This window comes from Pithys albifrons, chromosome 13 (genome assembly GCF_047495875.1).
Source record: "Pithys albifrons albifrons isolate INPA30051 chromosome 13, PitAlb_v1, whole genome shotgun sequence".
Classification (NCBI taxonomy): domain Eukaryota; kingdom Metazoa; phylum Chordata; class Aves; order Passeriformes; family Thamnophilidae; genus Pithys; species Pithys albifrons.
Genome location: NC_092470.1, coordinates 16,191,468 through 16,216,225, shown reverse-complemented (window position 1 = coordinate 16,216,225; position 24,758 = coordinate 16,191,468). Strand labels below are relative to the sequence as shown.

At 40.8% G+C, this 24,758-nt stretch overlaps 1 protein-coding gene across 6 annotated transcripts in view; it reads right to left on the bottom strand.

Moving 5' to 3' along the window:
• Positions 1-11,496: 11,496 nt before the first annotated feature.
• Positions 11,497-24,758, bottom strand: part of MCTP2 (multiple C2 and transmembrane domain containing 2) — a 127,837-nt gene continuing 114,575 nt past the window's right edge. For all 6 annotated transcript variants that reach the window (XM_071568171.1, XM_071568170.1, XM_071568174.1 and 3 more), the window contains 4 exons: positions 21,329-21,438; positions 18,860-18,969; positions 16,396-16,493; positions 11,497-14,196 (listed from right to left, as the gene is read on the bottom strand). In XM_071568171.1, the coding sequence (XP_071424272.1) occupies positions 14,128-14,196; positions 16,396-16,493; positions 18,860-18,969; positions 21,329-21,438 (387 nt within the window). In that variant the 3' untranslated portion in view covers positions 11,497-14,127. The remainder of the gene's footprint in view (positions 14,197-16,395; positions 16,494-18,859; positions 18,970-21,328; positions 21,439-24,758) is intronic.

The window sequence follows — 24,758 nt, the reverse complement described above, 5'->3', positions numbered from 1 at the left end:
TGCACAGAAGATGAGAAGGGCATTAACAAGTGATTTCAGAAAAAGAAAAGGTGCAAACCTTTCAGCATAGGGAGAACTGTGAGAGGAAGCCCAATGATCCAGAATGATCTTCATGCTCCAAAATATATCTACATCCATAAGGCTTTGAAGGAGATTTCTGACTGAAACTTTCCTCGGTTATTTATTTACTACATTTGTTTGTCCAGAAAGGTCTGTTGAGAGGATATGTTTGCTCCAGAGGGGTTTGGAATGGAAAGAGCAGAGTGGGTGAAGGGAATGCAGTGAACACTGGAAATGTACAGACATGTCATTGAAATCCTGACCTTTCTGACAGCTCCTGGCTTCCCGTCGGCACTGTCATGGCCAGGACTACCATGTTTCAGCCTCTGCATTGCCTGCAGCACAGTGTAGCAATTTATTTATAAACAGTGGATCATCTTTTGTCATTGCATCATGATGGTACCTGAGCAGAGATTTTTAGAGGGGAGTGCAAGCAGAGGATGAGAACCTCAACTGCAGTGAACTGTGAGCTGCTCAATTCAGGTTAAAAAGAACTAGGCTTATTTATTATAACTACATTTTAATCCAAAATCCACTAATGACTCAACTACTCTTCTCTGCTAATGCAAAAAATTAAGGGTTAAACATTTCTTCCCTTCAAGTCAATGAAAAAACTCTTTTTGCCAATAGTGGGAGTAAGACACCATTAAAGTTTTCTATTACTGCTTCTAAGAAAAGGTTTGGGTGGGAAGGATAATTGTTGAAAATTCTTTTTTCTATGATATCTTCTGTTGACTTACTGTCAGAACTATTGCACTGTTACAAAATATTTTCCAAATTCTTGCAATAAAACATAGCTGGAGATGTAAAAAACATATAACTAAGTTTGCCACTTCCCCTTTTAGAAACGTCAAAAAGGTCTCAGCATTTCAGAGCAACGTATAAATTTCTATCACAGTACTTACAATGAGGCTATGAACTGATATGATCAGGTTATGAACTGATTTTCTCCTCATGAGTATCTGAAATGTATAGTCTCCACTAAATTTCATAAAGGGTTTTAAGCAATAGTTTTTAGATATTTGAATTTACTTAAATTGCTTCAGTGGTGCTGATGCTTCTTGGGTGTTTTGTAGGGTCAATTTTACACAGAGAGAATTTTATATACTTGGAAAATATGAGCAGCCATAAGTGAATATCAGTATCAGAAACATGACTTCAAAAATATACTCAAGAAGTCCAAAATCTCCACAGGTAAGAATCCAATGGAAATTTTATGAAATGCAAGTGGAACTGGCTATGAACTTCTGAAGAATTTCTTTGCTTCAGAATCCGGAACCATGACATCTCGGGTTGCTCATGAAAATCCACCAGGACAAGATGTCCACGTGATAACAATTAGCACAATAATTTCCAGAGTTGATGCACAGAATATGTAGAAGAAAAATCTAAACTCTACTCTAAAAGCTATTAATTTCTATGGAACATGACAGCAAAGCTGCATCCTTCTGTCTCTTTAGACAGGAACACAACCTCTGCCCTGGCTGAAGCTCAGTAATTCCCTTGTCCCTCTGTTTTTGAGCATTCAGATCCATTTCTTTCCAAGGAGCTGCTCAAATCTCTGAAGTCTCTCTCTGCCACCCTCCTCTGCTCCCAGCGAGACTGTAGATGAGCCCCAGCAAGTATTCAAGTGTACACAATTAAGGCATGCAACAACACCCAGCTGTGGAGAAACTCTCTAATTCTAAGGGAATGCTGAATTTCTCACAGCAAGAGACGAAAAACTTCTTCTTTCAGCTACCTGAAATATTAATTCTTTAGAAAATCATTCATTAGCTTCCACAAATAAGAACTACCTTACAGCAAACTATCATATCCCTGTCTGTTAATAATTTCTTTAAAATTCATATGATTTTGGATATCTTCCTGTCTCTACCCTTTTATTTACTTCTAATCTGTGAACTCAATACTTCACAAGGAAACTCACAGTAAATCTGAGTTTTAAGTAAACTATATTATTGCCTTCATGACCTCAGTAAAAGCTTATTTTGAGCAAGACAAAAAAAAAAAAACAAAAAAAACCCCAAACATTTTTCCCCCCATGTCTTTTCTACAAAGCAGGAAATAAATTGAGTTTACAATAATGAAGCATTTCTACTCCAGTGGGGCTTTTGACACTTTTCCAAAACTCCAAGACCTGATAAAAAGCACCTGGCCATGGATTAACCAAGGCAATAAAAATGGACATTAAAGTTCAAAGCCATTTGATGAGGCAGCTTTCTCAAATTTCCAGTTTAATCTAAAACTCTGTGATTAAGGTGGCAAACATGCAAATTTGGTCCTTAAATGTTAAGCCCATAACAGGTATTCAGTTCTTTTCAGAGAGGTGACCTGACCTGGGCAAATATTCAAAGTGTATGTTCAAGCTTGTAATTTAGTTATTCACAGACTTGATCTAGCAGTTTAAGCAGGAGAATTGGCCCTTAAACAGTAAAGGCCAGTGAAAAAAAACCAAACCAAAACAAACCCCAAAGACACAAGATTCAAACACTGGGCTCCATTATCAAGCAGAAAAACAATTTTTCTAACCATTCCACATAAGGCCAGATGTGAACGTGTTATGGATTTTGAGTAAGGGGTATTGAGTGACCACCTTCCTTAACTACTTTGGACTTGAAAAACTGGGGCAGAAAAATGGACTGAAACTATTTTTGGCAGCCCTTTGGGACTCTGCCTCCCTAAGGTTTTCTGTCTTTAGCTCTGACCTTCTCAGAGGTTTCCATCCACTTGGAAAGTATGAATAAAGCAAGCACTCAGTGCTGTGGTGTGATGTGATGTCCAGAATACGTGTGATATTTTAATACAAGAGGCTGCATTTTGGTGGCTTCAGTGGTTGAGGAGGAAACCTCCTCCAAATCACCCTCACTAGTTCATCCTTTTTGATGCCTCATCTCCAAAGGATTCAAATTCATTTCTCAGCAGCGCTGCTTGGAGGCAAAGTTTTGTCCCATGAAGTCTGTCACTGGATTTTCAGAAAACAGGCTCCCACTAGGGGGGCAACTGCTCTCAGCACTGGTATTTTACCTTGTCGAGGATGGAAAACAGCTAGCAGAGAGTTTGTTTTGGCCCCACAATACAGGGCTGGTTGAGCTCTGCATCCAGCAGAAGATTGTTGTTCCAACAATGGAAAACGGAAGGGGGAAAGAGATGAACTCAGAGCACACAGTGCACCAATGCCAAAACACACATTGCAGACACTTCTGCTGCAGTGGGATATGCAGGTTAAGCCAAGTCAATACTCTGCAAGTCTAAAAACTCACACTCCAGCAAGCACCAGCTCTCAACAGACCTGGACAGAGCAAAGGCTGAGGAGAAGCATGAGGTTTTTAACAAGTTGCTCCTCAGATTTACTATTATATCTCCTTCTCTGATGCATCCCCTTCTCACAGCCTACCCTCCCTTCCCCACCAGAGGCTGAGCAGAGTTAAGTCTTTTGGCTGCAAGACAAAGGAAGAGGAGTGTAAAGAGCAACTGAGGGATCAAAAGATGAGGGAGGTGGGAGGCAAGAGAGCATTGAAGGAGAGCACTCTTCGAGCAAAATGAGGGAGCTGCTGAGGGCAAGGATGGGAGAGAGATCTCACAAGAGAAGCCATTGGAATAAGCAGGCTGTCCTCCCCCAACATGCAAGGATGTCTGGAGCAAGTCCCTCTAGATAACACACTCACTCAGATTCACTCAATTGTGGCTCTCCCAGCCTTGTCAGTGTGAGAAAATACAGCTGTGCAACCCCAACTCCTTGCAGGGTGGTGTAAATGGCCAGAGGCCCTGCCCAGCTGCTGGCTCAGCTGCAGGTGGTGGGAGGTTTTTGAAAGCATCCCCAGCAAGGAGGTCAGCACACTAACACAACACACAGCATCTGCCTGCCCTGCTCCACATCGGAAGCCCTGAACTAGCAGTACCCTTGGACTGGGGTATCCCAGACTCCCCCTTCCCTAGTTGCCATTGCTTCCTCTCACACCCCTTTCATCCTTTCCACTTGCACAGGCTGAAGTCAATCCTCCTTCTCTCTCAGAATCTTTACTTTGTCCTCCATGCTCTTCCCAAGCCCTGTGGAACATTCCAGCATCAGCTGAGTTCAAGCTAAAACACTGAAATATACCATTTGGGGTTGGATGCAAACCCAAGCCTGGAATGCTGTGTATCCTCCATGTATTTAAGCTTGTATAAACAGCAGTAGGTATTGCTGTCCCTTCTACACAGGCACATACATGCTCCTGTTGCTCCCACCCCTACAGGCATTCCCCAAAAGCCATCTAAAAATTATTGTAAATGTAACACTATATTATGTCTTCTGAAAAACAAAACAAAACAAAATAAGAGCATAAAATAGTTAAGCCCTAGCATACATTCAGAGAGAAAAGCGTCAGATCTTAGCTGGTAAATAAGATGTTACAGTGAAGCTTGTAAAGCCAACGTTATTTCTCCTTTGTAAAGGCTCTACCTGCATAACATGAAGGGGGCTCAGTGACAGACACATTAAAACACCATTAAACTGTGAAATAGAACACAGTGTGAAAATAGATTTAACCTTCACAGCATATTGATCTCTACCCCGCGCCGTGCCTAAGTTCTTGGACAACTGTTTTATAATAGGTTTTACTTATTTTCCTGTTGCTATTCTGACTTCCTCAGAGGAGGGTGTTATTTCTAAAAGCTCCTGACAGCTAAGGGAAAAGTGGGCTTGTTTCTTAGTCATCGCTCAGTGCTTGAGCCTTGCTGCTGCCAGCTGCTCCATAAACAGAAATCAGTATTGTGCAAGTGAAGGATGGGTCTGGGCAGCAGTGATTGCAGTGGGATGGGAGGAGGAGGAAGGGGAAGCGGAAAGGGAAGAGGAGACGGGCTGTTTGCAAGGACTTTACTGAACAAAACTATTCAGGATGCAGGCAACCAGGCTGAACCCAAAATGCCTTCTGGAAGAGACAGCGCCAAGATTTATTTAAGTGTGCAGGGACATGGACTCTGTTTGTGAAGATACGTAAAATAATTGTGTGCACATCTGCATATTCAGACAGGAAATCCTTCTGATGAATTGGCTGCTAAGGGTCATGCTGCTGCCAGCCAGTTCTTAGACTTTCACTGTGAGATAGGGACTTCTCACAGTGATGAGTTATGCCATAGGACCTCTGACCCAACCCGTCACCTCGCTTTGACCATTCATCCATCTCCCAGAGCCTTATGCTAAGAGTTCAAACCCTTCCAAATGGCCAGGTATTTTTCTTTTTCACATCAGTTCAACAAAAATGTTTCACCCGCCTCTACACTAGGGTTTCCTTTCTGACCACCCCAAAATAAACTCAGCCGGAACACAGGACAGATAATGTCCAGCCACATCCTGTAGCCCTGAACAAGGGTTTTGCAACACCCATGGACAAACTAGATAAATTTTGGAGTGTGTGGAGGGGTTATATTTACGGAAATATTTCTGATGCCTTCCCCACTGTGGTCATCTGGCAAATTCTGGCCTGGCTGGAAATCTCTAAACACATGGGAAAGGGAGGTTGAGCCCATCCATCAGATATCCCTTACATGCTGCACAGGAATCAAACCTCTACACTGGCTGCTGGACATGGCTGAAGCTCCCCCCACGATCACAGTGCTGGATCCATGTACCCAGACCTTGCTGTTAAATTAGCACCATACCAGACATGTTTGTACACATGGTTTATGGGCAATTTGCAAATTTTCTGTGAGGTAACCATGCAACTGCCACAAAGGTCACCACCCAGCAAGGCTGTCCAGGCTAATTTCAGAACAATGGGAGAGTTGCATTGACTTTAGCAGGACTGGGATGGTTCTTGCTGGATTTAAGGAAACTGCCCACTGAAAATCTCAGTATACTTTCTCCTTTGGTTCAGTAATCCAGTTTTCCATAAAACTGAGCATTTTCATGTAGCATGGATGCCAACCATTCCCAAAAAATCTCCAGTCAACCAAAATCTATCACAATATTAAATTTATGTCATACACTTGAGCTCCAATAATACTACTTAAAAAAAATGGGAAGGCTGATGGCAATCAAACTGACCTTACGAGCTGGCAATTATTTCTCATAAAAGTTTCTGAGGCAAACATCTTTTATAGGAGTCTCCTGTTCTGAATTACCTTAATCCAAGTCACACTGTGATGATGGAAATGACTGAACACATGAGAAAACAGAAAATAACTTTGGAAAGAGATTTCCTGTGAAGAAGCCTAACAGTGTGCATGTACAATAGAAAAGCTGCCAAAAACCCACTCTTGGTCTCAGAACCCTCACTTTCTGAGCATGTTCATGCCCTGCAACCCTGGGCAGGGTGATGAGCTGCAGCTTTGCAGAATTTCAGGAGAGAAACAAAATCCCCCATAGCCTCTTCTCAGGAAGGAAGGAATTGGCAAGTAGAGAAGAGGCAAGTCTGAATTCTCTGTTGCTCAGGGTAAGCCAGGACCAAGTGCTGAAGTCATCAGGGCTCTGCTGGCACAAGCAAGAATGATGGTGTCCTTTCTATTAGTGCACAGTGCAGCAGTGGAGGACAGAACAAGCCACTACTGCAAAATGTGACCTGTGCAGGAGCTCCCTCTAGACTGAGAAGAGGCTCATTCAGAGGGTTTTCACCAAGCCCCAGAGATGTTCAGGGGCTGACAGCTCTTCTCCTGTGCTGCCCCACACTAATCCTGGGCAGGTGGGTTCTGTCTGGCTGTCAGGAGCTGCAACATATCATGCTCTAGGCACAGGCACCTTCTGTTGGTTTGTGATGCAACAAGTTCACAGGGCCTTGGGTCTTGGTGGGTCACCATCCTCTCTGCAGTAAGTGCACCCAGTTTTTCAGCAGCAAATTTGGCCACTGTCTATCCCTTTTATAGAGGTATCCAGACTGCTCCAAAGCCTTTTTTGCTCCACAGTCGTTTGATTACAGTGCACTTCAGGTGCAGCTCATGAAGAATGACACTTTAGTACAGCAACACACAAAACACTCAACTGTTCATTGCTTTTTCATGTAGAGAAGTGATTATATTTCCCCACAGGAATCCTGACACTGCTCCTATTCCCTAAAAGGAATTTACTATTTCCCTGCACTTTGGAGACGGCAAACACTCTCACCAGCACAGCTGAAGAAGCCATTTCCACTTTTGATGATTCTGGATCAGGACAAGGCACTCAGCTATTTGGCTAAAGGGCAGAGAAAATGAAGACTTTCACCTTCCCTACACCTCATCCATTTATGGACATTCCCACTCTGTTTTTAGAAACTCTCCAGAAACTTCTGTCTCACTACACAGGCAACCCACTTAATAGGCAACCCACAGCTTCCATGGAGCATGGCCCAGGGATGATAAAACCACTTTGGCACACAACCAGAAGACAAAAACAATGCAAAGGGAAGTGGACAGCTGAGACTGGGCAAGCATAAACCAAAATAATCCAGAGTTCTAGTCCTTCTTCTGCCACACAGTTGCTCTGTGACCTTGGGCAAATGCTTCCTTGGGAAATGGCTCAAGTTTCCCCACTTGCCCTCTGGTCTTCCAATCAAAATGCCAAAATTTTCAGCATAACACCTAAAGGTGTTTGGATCTCAAAGTTCAATCCTTTAATAAACCCATTTAACTGTAATCTCAAGCGCAAAGCCTGAGATGCAAATACCTCATTCAAAAACGTATTTCAAAGCAACAGTCACACATGGCTATGGAAAGATGATGATAATAGTGACTGCTTACAGTAATTTGGTATTGCCCAAATTGATATCACATTGTACTCAAAAGGTCTGAACAGAAGCATCTGGGCCATCATGGTAGAGTTAAAAACAAGCCCATCGAAAATGGATAAACAATTAAAAATGTATTGAAAGAAGAAAGAAAAAGAGAAATCATTCCTAATTAATTCTAGTGCCCTGTACAACCCCAGACTATTTGTAATCCTACAGGGAACATCTTTATTGATCTGGGGGACGCTGCAGCAGACTTCTGATGCTTATCTCAGCATAAAAATAGGCTCTTGTGATGAGCAGTGATTTAATTACATGACAATCACTGCTAACAATGCATGGCGAATACCAAAAATATGCAGAGCAAGAGTGGCAGTGATAAATGCAAGGGAATGGCATTGACTTTCAGTAAAGTCGTCTATTGCCAGAGCTGGAGGGAGACTTCACCCCCCTCCTGCCCCTTCTTCTAAGGTTGTAGCTGCTCTGTGGCTCTGGGTACTCACCCTGTGGAATAAGCCAACCACAGGCAGACAGAAGATGGAAGGAGAAAGCAGACGGCCATGATCAAAGCAAAATTTAGCACACAAGTCACTGAATCTAAGTCTTTTTTTTGTCTGTAGGAACATATGCTCTTTCCTGTGCATCTCCATTTGAAAATGAAGATATTTTCTTTACTTTGGGAGGTGGCAGTACTGAGCAAGTGAAAAATAAATGGTTTTACTGTGCACAGACTCAGGCCCTTAGAAGCAGTTGCCCTATGCGGCAGTGAGAGATCAAGCCCCAGTCAAATCCCATATCCTATATACAGTTGCTGGGACAGAAGTAACAGCAAGTGCTCACTCAAGAAATAAAAATGTTTTGTTTCTTTTCATGTGATCTTGTTAAAGAAAACACCCACAGTAGGAATGGAGTGGTATCACCAAGACAATTCCCCTTTTATTCACTTACCAGGACTGAAGGCGAAACTGAAGTATTCATCAGCATCTTTGAAGTCACTGCAACTTAACTGGTGAGCAGACTTTGCACTGCCCTGAAAGGATTTGGATCCAGGACCATTTTACCCCCACATCCCTTTGGTACTGAAGAAGAACCAAGGCTAACTATACACTTGGAAGTGTCAGCCCCAAGTCCTTAAGTTTTGTCATCTTTTTATCAGTCTGTAGATGACAGTTAAATATTTGATGTTTTTTTCCTACCACAACACAAAGATCAAGAGTAAAAAAAATATTCTTCATCTGCTAGAAATCTGAACACAACATATCAGGTGCTGAGGAGGAATCCCTAGCTAAACAGTCCCTAGGTTCCTGGGGAAGCATTCCTTAGCACAGGTTCCATACTCATACCTATCCATCCTCCAAATCACTGAAGGGCAGTGCCTTAGTCTTCCTTCGTGGACTGAAAGCCACTCTTTAAATGTGTTTGCTGAGACATTCTAGCAGCCAATAATTAAGAGAGGCATAATGTGTTGACTATCTAAATCTGACCATGGTTGGCCCTGTAAGATCCAGAACTAGATGTATGTGCCAGGACCTTGACCCTGTCCCACCTTATTTCTGCAAGGAAGTCCTCAAGAGTTAAAAAGGCTGGTTGCACTAGGACATCAACAAAAATGAAGCTTACACCAGCATGTCTTCCAGCTCTTACTTTCTTCCCCTGCAAGAGGCATATCATCTTGTTCAGCCAAGAGGGAATTTGCAGGTGTTCAATCCAACACACAGGAACCAATTGGCAATGTTCGTTCACGTAAAATTTAACAAGAATCACCAGCCCTCAGGTTAAAGCCACGCTGAGAGTTTGAACTCATGCCCGCCCAGGTGCTGCTGCTGCAAACACCGAGACCTGAATGCCACCTCCTGCTTCCCTGTGCTCAGTTTCATGATTTATGTCAGAAGTACATCTTTTATTCAAAACAAAATGACCTTCTGAGTTCTCTTAAAATGCTGCATTGTTTTCAGTCAAAGCATCATAGACAGAAGTAGATTAAAAATGCTATAATCTCAAGAAGGTGTTTTTTCACTCCATTTCTAAATACTTCTGAATATTTACATTAATCACAAACATATCTTTTGCTCACATATCCATTGAATTATGTAATTACTTCTGCTGAGGGCCTTTCCCAACAATAAACTGTCAAGCAGATACTTTGTCCCCAAATCATATTTCACCTGGCTTAATTTACCCAAATTTGAGAATGATTAAAAGACTCCATCTGCAACAGATTAACAATCATTTGTAGACTATCAATTTCCTTCTGAGTTGGTAAGTTTTAGGATGCTAAGGAGCAGATACTCTTATCATGCCTCCATGTGATTTGAAGGAGTAGATGCACCAGGGCCCTGATATATGTACCTTTATAGATAAAATAGAAGTACAACATTAAGTCAGAAGAGGATTCACTACTAACACATGCCATAGCCTCTAAATCCAAAGCTAACATTTCCAAAACAGTCTATCAGCTTAGTTAAATGATGGAAAATCTAAAGGTTAAGATTTCGTTAGAATGTACTTTGTCAATTTTTTTCTTAAGTTTCAGAGATGCCAAATTCCTTCCTGGTGTGAACCTACTGGTCTAATGAAAAAATAACTCCAGTTCCCCTTGTGGTAGCGCCTGCAGGATCAGGCCCACCAAATTAAAAATATAAAATAAAACATAGCCCCATGTAGAGTACAGGAAATTAAAAGTCTCTGGTTTTTAGAAGGACAGCCCAATTCAGGGGTTTGTTAGTATTCTTATCCCAGGCAGGGAATTAGTCTAATTTCTAGGGGACAGGCAGTTTCTCTTCCCACGCACAGGGGTGCTGGTGCTGGTCTGCTGGACAGGGCTCTTTGCTGAGATCCCTGGGATTCAGAGCAAAGCCTGGCTTTCCACACCTTTGTGGGGCCTCTGGAGGGGACCAGAGGGGAAGCAGAGCTGTAGCTGAAGGTTAAAACTGCAGCTTTGCAATTAAGTGAAAAGGAAAGGTGTGTGACATTTCCACCAACTGTGCTCTGTTCAGTTGTTTGTTTGCTTCCCACAAGGTGCAATTCAGTGACTGAGTTTTACTGACAGGGATCCATAGGGGAGCCAAGTCCTCAGTCCTATTCATGATTTTTCAAGAAACCAACTTCAGCAGAAGCTTTCGTTTGGGCAAACATGAGTACACATTGCATTTGCACATATGTGTCAAAATCAGTCATTTACATACTGTACAGTCAGTGGACATGCTTCCTATTCCCATATCTCCATGATTCTAAAATCCAAAAGCCCCACAGAAATTTCTGAATGGCTCCTGGTCTTGGAGACTTTAGTCTGCAGATGCACTGAAATTACTATCCATATATTAAAGATATAACTTTATCATTTCTATGCTGTACATTGAATAGATTAACAATGTAAACAGTGATAATCTGCACAGGCAAACAGACACACAGAGATATGTATCAACTAATATCCTTCCTTTAAGATCCAAAGGAAAAATCTGAATATAGAGTTTGATGACTGTAGTGTGCAGTAAGTTCTCATAACCCTTTTTTCCTTTAGGTAAGGCCTAGGAAATACCATTAAAGGGTTGTAAGCAGGTGGGGTAAGGCTTTACCTCATTGCCTGCTCTAGCACTTATGCTCCTCACTCCACTTCAAGTAAATTCCAATGTCAGTTGTTACACTGCAATGCCAAGGGATGTACTTGCTTACCTAGTCAGATACTAAATATGACAGCATAGTAAGTATTTTGCAAACAATGGGAAACGTATCTCCTAAATGAGATAAATTAAAAGCATCAGCTTAACCTCAGATGTTTATTGCATTTCAAACAGCATTTATCAAAACAAAGAGCTCATTACAACATATATAGGTACTGGACCATCCAAACCCCTTCATTTGGTATGTCTCCAGCATAACAATTAACACAAATTATTCTGAAACCAAAAATATCTACATTAAAAAAAAAAAGACATCACCCTGTCTCCTGAACAGAAATCAGTTCCACATGGAAAACTCTTAGGAAAAAAACAAAAAAAAAAAACCCAAAAACTATAAAGTAGCAGTCTCAACTTCTGAATAAATAAACAATTTTTCCTGCAGTTGAATGTTTTCACTCAAATCAACCATCAGATCTCACATGCCTGCTTAAATATGTCTGACATTAGTCCTTACAAAATGACAAGACTCCAGTATGATAAACCAGATGATAGTTTAAAGCGAGACAATGAGGCATTGTTTACAGAGAAGATTGAGAAACCGGTTTAACAAAAGGGTTCCGTGGACATCTATTGTATGTACAAGAAGGAGATTTACTGGAGATTTTGTAATTTCTACAAGGCTCTTTCCAACCAGCTTCATTAAGTTGAAGTAAATCAAATCATGCAGAGATCTGGCTCAGCCAGAGAGACATGCCGGGAAAGATACAAAATGAAGAAGAACAGACGCAAGATGATAAGCTTTAAAATCTTTGGCATTTTTCATAAACATTTTCAAGGTTTTTCAATCTGTATATTCACCCATTTCCCCCCACACACTTGCCTATAAATACATGTACTCTTTATACACAACTCTTTATACACATGGGTACACAAGCACATGTGCAAACAAAGAGGCATTTTTGTGGCTTTTTAAACCAGGATTATCTTTCCTCTATCCTTCCATTTGCAGCTACACAAAGCTTTGCACGAGCAAAATACACTCTTTATCCAATCAAGTATATGAAAATGTGCCTGTTCCTTATTCAAAGGCACAGTGGGACTTTGAAAAATAAACTTACGAAAAATTACTGAATCTGGCTAATAATCCAGTGGAAGATACGCTGCTGTTAGTTTTCCTTCTTCAAATTCATGCAGCAGGCCCACAGAAACACACACAACTCCATTTGGATCACTGATCCATAAGCAAGATTTTACCTTTTATTAGATGACTTCCAAAGTCTTTGTTTTTTTTCCTCCTTTTTTTTTTCAGCAAAAGGAAACCTGTCTCTCAGGTTTCTTTATTTTTTTGCTCTGTGAACTACCAAAGGGGCTGTTGGTGGTAACCCCTGTCTGGGAATCACAAGACATAACTCCAGCTTTCATTCTACTAGTGACTTCTTGCAGTCGAAAGTCACCCCCACAATGTCCTACAGCACCTAAAGGACCAAGGGCTACACAATCACCAAAGTTAAGCAAGTTTACATATGATTCTGTGTTTTAGTTACCCCAGTCAAACTACCTGAATAATGCTGATTATCTGAAATATATAAAGCAAAAGCACAATAGTTAAAAGACTGGTAAGCAAGCAAGAAATCACATTCTCCTCAGAACAGATAACGGGGTCTTCTCTTCTGTCCTTTATTTCATATGACTTCACTTTCTGGTCCTCTCCTTGTGAACTACCAGGAAAGACTTCAAGAAGACATCAGTGGTGGCCCAAAGCCTGCACACTATTGCACAACCACGTCTTTGGGTACAGTGCTCTCTTTCTGCACAAGTACATGTTTCTTTAAGGCTATAAAGTGTTTTTTCTCTTGGATCTGTAGTGTTGACCCCTCTGGATTCAGACAGGAAAACAACAGCAATACTGAAATTATCTGATGAGATGGAATTATAAAAGGCAAGTCAACAGAGTCTTTTCAGGTCAGTGAGTTAGCCTTTTCTACAGTCTCTTAATCCTTTCACGGCACAAGGTTTTCATGCATCCATTGCCAGCAATGGATCTCCGACGATTCCAGTATCCAAAGAGTTAACCACAGGGTGGGCTTTAAAAAAAAAAAAAAGAAAAAAAAGGAAAAAGAAAAACCCACAAGTGCTGGATGAAATATTGAGATACTGTTGGAGCTCCTAGCTCTTTCTGCTAATTATGATAAAAAACTTTTTAAAATGTACACTGCTTGAACAGAAGATGGGTATCAAAGACTCGTTAATTCAGAGCTTAAACCTTCCTAGGCACAGCGATTTAACTCAGAAAAGAATAGCTTTCATATCTTAATGTAAATCTGTTGGATATGTTAAAAACTGGTTCAGAGCATCTCCTCACATCAGCTCAGCTGATCCGCTACACTAAGCGGAATTATCTCTTCCTACATAAAACAGGGAGCGCTGCCACATCCAGCCTTGTCTCTGCAATCAAAGGCAAAAAGTAAAAATAAAAATAAAAGATGCAGTGGCACCATACTCTCTCATTCTCCTCCTCCCCACCCCTCAAACTAGTTCATACATTCCACCTTGTTCTTTTTTGGGATACAACTCCATGCCAAAAAGACAACCCAAAAAAGAAACCCAGAATAGGTGTTTATCAAAAACCACATCTTCAAAAAAAAAAAAAAAAGCCTGTGGCAGTTATTCTAGTGTTGTTCTGAAGCTAGAAGAAGGGGAGGGGTACAGCTTGTGTGCACAGGCATGTGCATGGAGGGAGAGGATGCATTTTGAACTCCCGCTGCATCCTATAGCGCACTCCTCTTCTTCCTAACGGGACTGGAGCTGCTGTATGGTTTCAATTCAGCATACTGCACCTGTAAAAACAAACAGACATGACGTTTGCAGTTAGGTAACCCTAGCTCACTACAGTGTGTGTTAATGGCTCCCCGAGGACAAACCAAGGGAAACTAAGGAAGGTTCAAAAGTAATGAATCATTTTCTAAACACAGGAACATGGGGGATTAATTGCAGGAAGGATTTGAGAAGTCATGCATCATTTCTTGAAACAAAAATATTAAAAGCAGATTTTTCTAATGAGATACATAGGGTTCTACCTGATTTCAGCAATGTAGGGTAGATCTTTAGGGTTTGTTTTGGTTTGGGATTTGTTTTTCTTATCTTTCTGGCACTAACCGATTAGTTTAATAAACTTCTCTCAGGAGTTTCAATTCAAGTGGATCCCAACAGACAGTAAGATGACAGTTTTCAAAACCATACATGGACCTTGGGAGGTTGACATAACCACTTCCAAAAACAGAAAGTATTTTCCTGAATAGGACCTGGGCAAAGCTGCCTCCACCTTTCAAAACAAATTCATATACAATATAATGGTTATGTATGATAAACTGCCAAGGATGGTGTAATCTCCAAACTGTCGGTTGTGCTAGAGAAAAGTATTCTCATTGAAATCATGGTGAAACTTTGTCTCAATGTGCCATCTTTTTAACTCCTCCACTGTCTTTTGTCCAACACGTGGGTTGTAAATGGCAAATGGATAGACAGAAGTAATTTCTAACTCATTGCAATACCCCAGTGAAATGGTGATGCATCAACAGCATGTAAAACAAAGCAGACAGAGGGGCTTTGGAGCTTCCATGAATGACTTTTCACTTGGCCTCACTATTTTTGGCACTAGTGGAAAACTCTAGGTTTGTCCTATCCAAGGAACTTTTATCATAGAAAATTGTTATCATTTTCCTTGGAGAGCTCAAAGGATCCCCAAATGATGGAAACCACTCAAGGAAATGTTAAAAATGTAAATGTTAAATAAAGCATAAATAGAAAAGCAGCTTATCTTTAAACATAAACACTTAAAGGGCATATGCAAACCATCACTGAAAATCCAGTGGCCCCTACCAGAGCAATGACAAAAAATAAAACTACACTGAAGCTTAATGTCTCTGTGATTGTTTCTGTTTAGCATTATTTTTCCCACCAGCCTACAGTGAGATTTCTTTCCAGTTATTAGTACTGCCATCAACCAATCTGGTGGCCTCTTGAGATAAATGTCACCAGAAGCTTTTCCCAGCCTTGTTTCTACCAGATGCCTCAACAGTGCATGTGTGCAATTACATTTCTGTTCCCAACAAGCATAAAGTCACTAAAGGTGAGATTAGGATTCCCTTATTCCCAGTGATCAGCACCTCACAGGGAAAGTGCCACAATTCACAAGAAAAGGTACAATGTCAGTGGGATCCAGGGCATCGGGATCAGGGCCTGAGGACACAGATTCCAGTTAATTAAAACAAAAGAAAGAATCCTTTATACTGTGTGGCTTCATTACCCAGCAAGACTATTTTCCCTCCTCCAAGAGAAATAAACAGATCTTGACATTCTAAAGGACTTATTGTTCAAATAATTTCCAGGAAGATAGGCGAGATTATTGAAGACAGTGTTTTTGTTTCAAAGAAATAGGAGAAGAGACAAGACTTGACGGAAATTGAGGGAGAATAGATACTGGTTAGATTAAAACTTGTAATTCCATAATGGTAGAAGATTGATCTGATCAACCGCAGAGAATGTTATACACATTTCAAGGTTTTCTTTAGAGAAGGAGATGAGCAGGGCATTGTCCAAAGGAGGCTTGGAGCTCAAGCACAAAGTCACAGAAATAATTCCCCCCATTCCTCCCCCTATCTTGAGAAAAGGGAGAATTCAGCAAATCCTTTTGGATGGTTATCTCTATCAAAGAGACTATTTTTCTCCTCCCTCCATACAAATACCGGAGGAGAAAGGTGACAAAAACCACAGTTCAGTAACCATGCTGAGTGATTTTCCAGATCATTTTTAAGTAGGTCTTTTCAGGCTAATTTTTCTGCAATCATTTTATCCTTCTGACAAAGGATTTTGGCTCCCCTCTCTTCTACCATTCTCTCCCCCTTCCTCTGTGGATTTTCCCTGATGCCTTATCTCCGTTATTCAAAAGTGCACTGGCATTGTATTCCCAAGCGGAGCACCCAGCCGTTCTCAGTGTCACTCGTTGCCTGCATTGGCTGTGGCCATTCATTACTTACCTTTTGAACATCAGATGGTACCCTGGAGAGGAAATCTAGTAGCTCATTATTGTCGATGGCATAGGGATTTCTAAGCTTCTTAGTAAATTTATTTATGCCTAGGGAAAAAAAAAGGCAAACAAAATAACACAACCCTTTTCTACTCCGTCCTCAAAATTGTTCAGGCAAGGTGACAAAGGGAAGAAGGATTCACAAGTAAAAATTAGTGTGAAAACAGTGCCTCAGACTTAAAGCCACACACACGTTCCCTGTCATGTGGAATCATCCACAAGTGCCTCCTGGAGGAAGTAGAGGGCATTATTTATAAAGGTATTCCTCTACTTTGGAGATCATCTGTTGCCAACAATGTAGTGAGATTTCAGCATGAATTCTTTCTGAGGAGAGAATACACACAGTTACATCCAAGGCTGCTGTTAAATCTGCTGTCTGAGATCACCAAAGGTATCCCCTCTCCTCTTTCCCAGACAACTGGAGGGCTCTGAAAATAACTGGGCAGGAAAAAGGCTTTTTTCCTTCCATTTCTTCTGAAAATGAGAGCTTCCTTTCCCCTTCATGTCTCACAGCTTATCCCCTCTTTGCAGAGCCACTTTTGACAAGCTGGCCACATTATGATGTTGTGGGAAACTGTAAAAACCTATCACAAGGTTTAATTTATTTTGATCATTGTGTGAGTAATTTGGCTTATTAAATGCAGCAATTCTGTCCCCCATCACCATGGATTTAGCTAAGCTTCAGCTGTCAGAGGTGGTCCTTAGTCTAGACAGAAGATCCATAGGAGTGGAATGTTCATTCTATTGTGAAGTTCAGGAGGTCTTTTCTTGCTTTACCAGAGGCTGCCTTTTAAGTGAAGAAAATCAGCTAACCTATTTTAAAGAATAGCAAAAAATTCAAATGTTGGTTGCCTCTGAGGATAATACAGCACGCAATTCCATCAGGCCCATGTCCAAAATCTCACAGTGGTTTCCCTGAAAGTGATTTCAAATGTAGTGGCTGCTCCAGCCTTCTCCTCTCCCTGAAATGTACGTGCTCCATGTCTGAGATTCAGCTTTAAAGCCATATACTTGTAGCAAAATGACAACACAATTTTCTGTGTACCTGATTTTTAAAAAACAGAAAATACCGTAAGGTCTTTTGAGGCCTTGCCACAGGGTAGTTGTTTAACATGTATCATATTTGAAGGCCCTGTCACTCTAGATGATGTTGAACGGATGTATAGTTTTCATGTACCCACCATGTCTTCCACACAAGAACAGCAATATTTTGTTACTGTACTTTTTACTCCCAGCAATTTCCCTCCTTTCCTTTTGCCCTTTCTTTTGTTTGATTTAATCCTTTATTTCTTTTTTGGTGGCTGCTGTTGTTGCCCAAAAGTAGCTTTTTTTATTGCCACTTTCTCCTTCCCTCCCTTTTCCCACCCAGGAGAGCCAAGACAGCTGCAGATGGTTCAGCCCCAGAGGGATGACAGGGGAGTCTCTATGACCTAGAGCCATACTGGGACTGAGCTTCCACAGGCCAGTGAGGATTACCTGCATGATGTTCACAACCATTTTACCTCAAGGCTGAGACAAAAGTTACCACCTTAAATAAGACAGGAAGCCATTTAGAGATGTAGAAAGTCTTCAGCAGCTGGAATCACTGAATGGTTTGGGTTGTAAGGAAACCTTCAAGACCATTTCAATCCAACCTCCCTGCCATGAGCAGGGACACCTTCCACTAGACCAGGCTGATCCAAGCCTGGCCTTGAACACTTCCAGGGACAGGGCATTCACAACTTCTCTGGGCACCCTGTGCCAGAGCCTCACTACCATCACAGTAAAGTATTTCTTCTTAATATCTGATCTAAACCGACCTTCTTTCAATTGAAAGCCATTCCCCCTTGTCCTGTGACTGCATACCCTTGAAAGCCATCTGCTTTTGTGAAAGACAATCTTTCACTTCTTCATAACATCATGGGAAAAGTTTTAATGTTTATAAGCTCCTGTTTTACTTTACAATGTATCTTCATAGAAATACTTTCTGACCCATGACAAAAGGAGATGCTGTTGGGTACCAGGTACACTGTCTGTCCTGATTGCAGGGATATTCAGAGCCGAAAGGCTCCCAGGGTCCAGGTCTACATGGTCCAGCTCTGAAAACCCATCTTGTCCACTTCCTGCCATTTCCCAGCTGGAGGGCTCCAACACTGGGAAACTAATTACTTTCTTGCAGAAGAATAATAACACTGAAAGTAGCTTATCTACGCTAATGCTCTTCTTGTGGTGCTGTTGGAAACTTATAAAGAACCCTAAGAAAAGCAAATTATCAGATAACCCAGGGGGGAGAAATGGTAATTTTAAGAAGTTCCTAACATCTTTATTCACCTCTAAGTAACAGATCTTGTTTGTCTGTGTAACAGGTCGTTTAAAGCTTGTTTGAACATATATTGTATTTATCTCATACAAATGAGACACAGGGGAGTACTTACCCCAGATTAAAACAATGTACCTCAGTGGTATAAAATACAAAATAACTGTTGCTGCTGCCAGGACCAAGCAGGCCAAGACAGAGAGGAAAGGCACCGTCCAGTTGAATGTGCTGTAAGGAGAAAACAAACAATCCTTCTCAACATTTCTGTTCTTGGACCCTGTTTGTACTCTGCTACCCAATAATAATTTAATGACCTCTTTGCAGTGTTTGGCACAGTCAGATATGCCATAAATTGCAAACCCTTTGGAAGGTGGATAAGCAGATTGCTACTTCTGGATGTTATAATGGATTAAGGGAGATATCTGAGAGGCATATATCATGATAAGGAAAGAAAAAAGGAGCCCAGGGGAGCTCAGTGAAGTTGTTAGGCATGTAAGTGAATTGTTTCTGTTTCTTCTTATATGTGTCGCACTTGTTACACATCTCTGCTCACCAGTCAGCTCTTCATTATTCAGGGGTGGATTATCTGATCTGGAGACAGGGCCATCAGCGCTGGCTTCACTGGCCCACAGGGGAGATGACATGAGATGTGTGTCAGTGCACGACTCAAATGTGGCAAGTAGCCAGAGCCAACCCTTATAATAACTTTGAATGGATTAAATATGATGCTAATCTGTGAAAGAGCAGTTAAGAGTAATTTCTCTGCATAATATTAGGGAATAATGTTTTTTATGAATTCCTCTTTATATATATAAATTTGCTTCTATCTCTCAACATTTTCAAGAATTGCTTACTCCATTATATATAGGAGGCTGGCTTGGGTAAACTGTAGCATGCCAGCAGCAGTCCAAACTTCTGTATTCCAACAATCCACATCAGATTTTTCCCAAGAAAAGCACTCTTGAGAGGCTCAGTTACTACAGTATTTCAGACTTTTGCCACATTGTAGTGAAAAGCAGGACGTTATTTCACTCTGACCTCTCACATGGAAGTTGATCATGAACTTAAGGTGAGCAGCTAACACTGCTAACACATCTTTTAAGTTACTTTGTCCTCTTTGCCCTTGAAAGACAACCTTGTGGCATGCACCAAATACTGAGATACCTGGACTAAGAGAATGCCAGTTAGTCCACAGCTAAACAGACTTTAGTCCAGTCAGATGAATTTATGGATTTGGGCATCTGTTTCTCACAATCTGACTGCTAACATCATCATATCACAATGACGGGGAGTAGGAAGAAGAGAGAATGAACGTGGACCACTTATCAGGCTATAAAATAAGACAAACTTCCCTTGACAGATAAAATTAGTAGGACGCTATAAGAATTACTTTTAAGCTTCAATAGATGTATTAAATATTAAGTAAAGATAGGTGGGAGAGGACCCATCATTATCAATCAAGTAGCTTAAGTAAAAAAAAAAAAAAGGCAAAACAGCTCAATTCAGAGAAAACTCCCTATGATTGTGTAACTGGAGTGACAGACTGAAAACTGTAGCACAATTCAGTCTGTCACTTACAAAAAAACTTTGATAGCAATTTTTTAATGGTACATCACTGCTGAGTTACAACGGAATTCTTCTGAAATTACATCGGACATCCACATTAATACCCAATGTGTTCTTTAAGACCATTGTTACCAAAATGAATACAAGAATTAATAGTGTTTAAGTGCTTTGAATCTTCCTGCCATGCAGCTGGGCAGAACAGTGCTCTGTTCATGGACTGGAATACATCTTTGGGGCATTTCCACCCCAGCTGGGGTGTCCAGCGTGGAACCACAGCACATGCGTTTGCTGTATTTTTAGCTTGAACCCAGCTTCTCATTAAAGTGTGGCTCGATCACAAACCATCACTTTGTGTTCAAAACAGAAAACAATTAGGCTTCAATAAAGATTGAGTTATAAAAGTTTGTGTGTGTTCGTGTGTGGGATTTTTTTTTCAGGCTCTTCCTTCACCTCCCTCCTTCGTAAGGTCAGGAATACACTCTGTGCCACCCCTTGCAACATGACCCTGAAAACCCCCTTTGGGCTTCCTCGTGGCACCAGCAGGAAGCAGACAGCTCAAAATGGTAAAGAGAAAAACCTAAATGCACTGGCCAGGGACATAAGTGACTGGTAACCCCTGCAGTCACATCTCAGTGGGGAGGGCGTGGGAAAAGCAACTCTGACCATCAGTTCCTACCTACTTTCTATGATGGGTCTGAAAAAAAATGCCTGAGGCTTCTGTACCCACATCTTCAAGTAGTATCTGTGGCATTCATAACTACTTCATGATAAACAAACAAGACCAGAAATTTAGGTCTTATTGAAAGCTGTATCAGTAAAGCACATGGCTTCTACCCTTCTCTATGCTTTAGAAAGGTGTTTGGCATAAAAGACTGTAAGAGAAGAAACACTGGTGGGACTGGACAGGTTTTCTTGCTGTACCCTGCAGTCATTTTTGGAGCAAGACATTCACTCCACCTGAATCCTCCTGGCTCTGCTTCACTTCAAGTCATGGCCAAGCAAGCAAAAATTTATTACTTACTTTTTAATCCTCTCTCCAAAGGATGCTATTTCTTCTAGGATGGTTTGAACAGCTATGATGATCTCTTGGACCATGTGGATTCTGTCAATTAGTCCCTTTTTCTCAGATTCCTAACCAAAAAGAAGAAAAGAAAAACCAAAACTTTTAATACATCCAGTGTTTGCTAGGATGTGCACAGATATGTGAAGTAAGTAAGATTCCCAGTACTGCTGATGGATCCATGAACTTAAGTATGTCACTGAAAGCAGGAGGGAACACATATCCTGGGTAACATAATTTGTTGATTGTATGTGATATACAGAAAAACATAGATCCCTCTATTTATTTCCTTTTCCTCAACACATGGGCAGAGGTTTCTTCACCTTCTAACATTAATCAACTGCAGAACCTCAACCAGGATTTCACTGAAGAACCCAGTTTCATGCCAAAGCAGAAGAGGAGCTGGGCACCCATGATGTGGAGTAATGGCTGCCCAGTGCTCCTCAAGAACAAGAATATTCTTGTGCAGAACTTCTGAATATCACTTTTCTGAGCTTTCTAGGCTCCCCACAGCCATGCTGTTTTACGTATATAAATTAGCAGCAAGATAGTGAATGCAGTATTTTTTGAACATTCTGTATACAGAGACTTATTCTTTTACGGGGGAAAAAAAAAGAATCAAAGAAAAAATGTCCTTTTCCCTTCACAGCAGTCATCTCACAACTTCGTTTCTTACTGCTTATTTTAGGCAACAACATTACAGGACACTACTTAACAAGTGCAGAAATAAAAAAAAAAACACAGAATGAATTAAAAATCAAAATTACTTAAATCAGGCTTGAAAATCAGTATACAATTATCAGCATTCAGCATTTCTTTGCCAGCAAACTAACACACATACAGGCATGCAAATTGGTGTGGTTGCAGATATTCCAGTGAGAAATCAGCAAAACATTCACTTATTACAAAATGCAGAGCCCTGGACACTGATTTTTCATCACTTTTAGACACTCAAAAATCAAGCCAATTTAGCAAAAATAAGATGTTTTAAGCTGTGTTTTAACCAACTGGTTCCCAGACAGAGAAGATGATGGCAAAAAGCATTTTGTATCCATGTTCTCTGTGGTCCTCACCAGCCAAGGTAGCAGAAAGGGTGGGTGGGGATGAGCAAGGACCAGAGACATGAGACCCAACACTGCTGCAATTCTGCCTCTGTGTTGTCATCCACGTTATTCCTCCAAGCAGGAGAAGGTCAGAAGCTACTTAAAGTCTCACAAGGCCTCAGAGGTGAGGGTCCTGCTCCAGCCTTTTGGCACTACCATACTGAGAGAGTTTGTGTGCACCTGAGACAGGGCACAACACTCCAGTGTGTGCTTGAATAAACTCTGACCCAACCTTTGTTGCTGAGAGGCAGGCATGGGAGTACAGCCCTTACAACACTTTGAACTACTTACTGCCCATTTTTCTACCCAGTAATTTTTAATTTTAAAAAGCCAGCCAAAAACACCATGGAGTTATCAAGCTCCAGACATTTGAATATTTGCCTTTAGGTTGCAAGTGAGTGCACAATGAATAGAAGCAGCTTTTTAAATAATCACACATTTGGGTGTGAAAATGAGTATTTTTACATTAATAAAACAACCAACAAAAATGAAACCCTTGGGGTGTGAAATAACCCCAGAACAAAATAAATAAATAAATAGTCAGTTTATGTGAAAATAGCACCAAAAAGTCATTTTCACACAGCTCCAGTTATAACCTCGTTAGGCTCAAATGTAAATGACACATTGAAATTATATTTAACTATTCACTCACTGGAATTGTACAATGGTCTCTCAGCCATAGTTGGCTTTTTTTTTTCACCAAACTTGGAAACAGAACTTGGGGGATAGCTCATGGAAAACTGGACAGTAGGAATTTTCTTCTGTCCAAATCCAAACAGAGGGGTAAAGAAACCACTTTAATAGAGTGATATTGCAGGGCAAGCCTACTCTTGCTACCCAGAGCTGCAAGGCAGATCATCTGTCAGGTCTATCTGCATCATGCTGACTTCATTTACACATCTTCGACTGAGCTTAGAGATGTGGCGATAACGCAGTTTAACCAACACAACACAACTTCTGCTGCAGCCACAAAGCAGAGTAAGAAAATAAAATAGAAACTATCAGTTCCAAAGCTATAATGACAACTGCATGCCTATGTTTACCTGGCATGCATGCTCAAGTCACCTCTAGACAACAGTGGTTTCAATTTCCAATACAAAATATGGCCAACCAATGTAAAGGCAGAGACAAACAGAGATTGGAAAGCCTTGTAAATAAAATCACTTATTAGAGAGTATAATAAGCTGCAATTGTCCTTGCAGTATGCACAGCAGTGTGTGTGCATAATTATTTAAAAATCCTGGGAATTGGTCTATGTTTCTCTGTTATTATTGTTTTATTCTAGAAACCTGCAGTCTAAACACATGTATGTGATTATTAGGTCATGGATTAAGCAAGAGAGAAGCAGACAAATGAAGTACAGCAAACAGATTTTTCCAACTTATTTAGATTTTAGAGTGTTGCTTATGCTTTCTGAAGTCAGCACCTCACAAAACACTGTTGGAAGAAGTAAGAGTCCATCAGGATGACAATCACTGGCCCCTGTTTATTAATAAATGGGCAACGGTTGAAGAGAAAGCTACACCGGAACACTACCACATTTGTGGAAGATGTAAAAAATAATCCTAAATACATCTTCCACTAAATAGACTTTCCCATCTGTGCAGGGTCCCACCATGCAAATAATTTTTCTCCATCTTCTTCAAGTATCATTCCTTTCTGATTTCTTTTCAACTCAATGTATTACGCTGCTTGAAAACAGGATCTCGACACCCATGGTTCAAAATCACAGCTCAGAAGCTTTTGCTTGAATTGAAAACAAAATATCCTGCCTGTTTCTGGCATTTTTTTCCTAAACTCAGATGTGAAAATTTCATCCCTCCAAGCCCTTCTCTTCTTTATTTCTTAGCTGATTACAGCACTGTGGGTGGACCAAAACTAGTCTTCAGCCTCTGGGAAAGAATTAACTCCATCAAAATGAATTTACAACTGAGAATTAATTATATAATCAGTGTGCTACTTCAAATCTTCCTTGCATATCCTGATTTAAGAAACCTTCATTTCTACATTAATTGCCTGAACAAAACCACAAAAGGGGGTTTACAAAAGATTAAGCATGTCAAGGGAAAAAAAACAAACAACACCAACCAAGACACAGTAATTTCAGAAATTAAGTCTTTTGCGTCCAGCTAATGTACATCAACTTGTAAATGAAGACACCAAACCTCTGTTGTACTGAAAGTGGCTTCTAGATTTTCCTGTTTCTGAAATACGTAACACTTAAACAGGACATGTAAACACACTCAAAGGGTTACCACTGCTCTGTGATCTTCCTTCCCTGGAAGGAA